The 1,701-nt window shown below is 51.7% G+C and overlaps 1 protein-coding gene across 1 annotated transcript in view; it reads left to right on the forward strand.

Annotated features, from left to right (window-relative positions):
- Positions 1 to 1,072: 1,072 nt before the first annotated feature.
- usp39 (ubiquitin specific peptidase 39) overlaps positions 1,073 to 1,701 on the forward strand; it is a 44,179-nt gene continuing 43,550 nt past the window's right edge. Inside the window, exon 1 of the mRNA XM_048618499.1 lies at positions 1,073 to 1,223. Coding sequence (XP_048474456.1) covers positions 1,073 to 1,223 — 151 coding nt within the window. The remainder of the gene's footprint in view (positions 1,224 to 1,701) is intronic.

Consider the following 1,701-nt stretch of genomic DNA (forward strand, 5'->3'; position numbering starts at 1 on the left):
CCCAGCCTCTGACCTGCTCTTGTAGCCGCTGTGTTTATGTGGTGAGTCCAGTTAAGATTCTGTTTAATGGTAACCCCCAGGATGTTGTTAGCGATGGTAACACCATTGAATGTCAAGGGGGCGGTGGTTAGATTCTCCCTCGTTAGTGATGGGCATAGCCTGGCATTTTGTGTGGCGTGAATGTCACTTGCCACTTGTCAGCCCGAACCTGGATATTGTCCAGATCTTGTGGCATTTGGACACGGATTGCTTCAGTATCTGAGGAGTCCCGAATGGAGCTGAACAATGTGCAAACATCAGCGAACATCCCCCACTCCTGACCTAATGATGGAGGGAAGGTGATTGATGAAGCAGCTGAAGATGGTTGGGCCGAGGACACTACCCTGAGGAACTCCTGCAGAGATGTCCTGGAGCTGAGATGACTGACCTCCCACAACCACCACCATCTTCCTATGTGCCCAGTATGACTCCAACCAGCGGAGAGTTTGCTCCCTGATGCCCACTGAGTCCAGCAATCCAGGAGGATTCCGGTGAAGCTCTGATCTTTATAAAAACTGAAGAATTTCATCAGTTTCTTTTCCGTATGCCAAAGCGTTGCCTGGTGTGGTTTAGCTGAGGGGAGGTGAATGTTGGCTGCAAATTAATTGTTAACCCCAAATTTTTTAAAAAATAATTTATTTTTCGTGCACCTCTCCCGCCCCCTCCTCCCCCCACGACCTTTTTCCGTCAGAGACGCACCCCGGTGGCCGCTCTTCAAGCGTGCACCTAGAGTAGGGGCAATTCAACCGCGGGGAGAATCGCAAAGCAATGGTTGCCAAAAGGGGGACGGTCCCTCATTATGGAGTTGAGGAACTTATCAGCCATGATTGAGTGGCAGAACAGACTCGATGGGCCGAACGGCCTAATTTCTGCCCCTGTGTCTTATGGTTATTATTTTTTTTCCTAATTTTTAACGGGGAGCTCTTTGGAAGAGCCGTCTGTATCTGATTTTTTTTTTCTCCCCCTCTGTTGAAAGCTTTCCTCTCTCTCTCTCTCTCTCTCTCTCTCCCTTGTCCCTCCTGCAGGTTTTCTGATGGCCCTAGACATCCCACAAGAGAGGGGTTTGAGCTCGCTGGATTTCAGGTACTTTGACGAGCTGGTGGTCTGTCGTTTCCCGCTGTTTGACTTCCTGGAGCCTTTCCCTTTGGATTGGATGTATGTCGTCTTTGTCGTTATGTGGCTGGGTGAGTGTCTGATCTCCGGTCTCCCTCCCTAGGCCCTCGTGCGCGCGATGGCAAACGTTTCCACAACTCCCCCTCTCCCAACGGGAGAGACACTGCGGTGGGGAGACTCAAGCGAGGCCCTATAAAGGAGTCCGCACGGTGTACAGAGAGAGAAATGTCCCCGTTATTTGTTGGGGGGGTGGTTGGTGAGGAACGCGAGGCTGGAGGTTTAGGGCAGCCTGGTTCGTTTTGGGAGGTGGGGGGGTGTGTCAAGGGTTTTGGGACCCACTGCCCAGAGAGCAGCTTCCCAAAAGAGGATTGGATGACTGGCTGAAGGGCAAGAGAGATGGGCTGAAGGGCCTCGTTCTGGGCTGTGAGTGTCCATCCTAATGGAGTTCTCTGTCTCTGTCTCTGTCTCTCTCTCTCTGTGTGTGTCTGTCTGTCTCTCTCTCTCTCTCTCTGTGTGTGTGTGTGTGTGTGTCTGTCTCTCTCTCTCTCT

Source organism: Rhincodon typus, chromosome 40, assembly GCF_021869965.1.
Source record: "Rhincodon typus isolate 14 chromosome 40, sRhiTyp1.1, whole genome shotgun sequence".
Lineage (NCBI taxonomy): Eukaryota > Metazoa > Chordata > Chondrichthyes > Orectolobiformes > Rhincodontidae > Rhincodon > Rhincodon typus.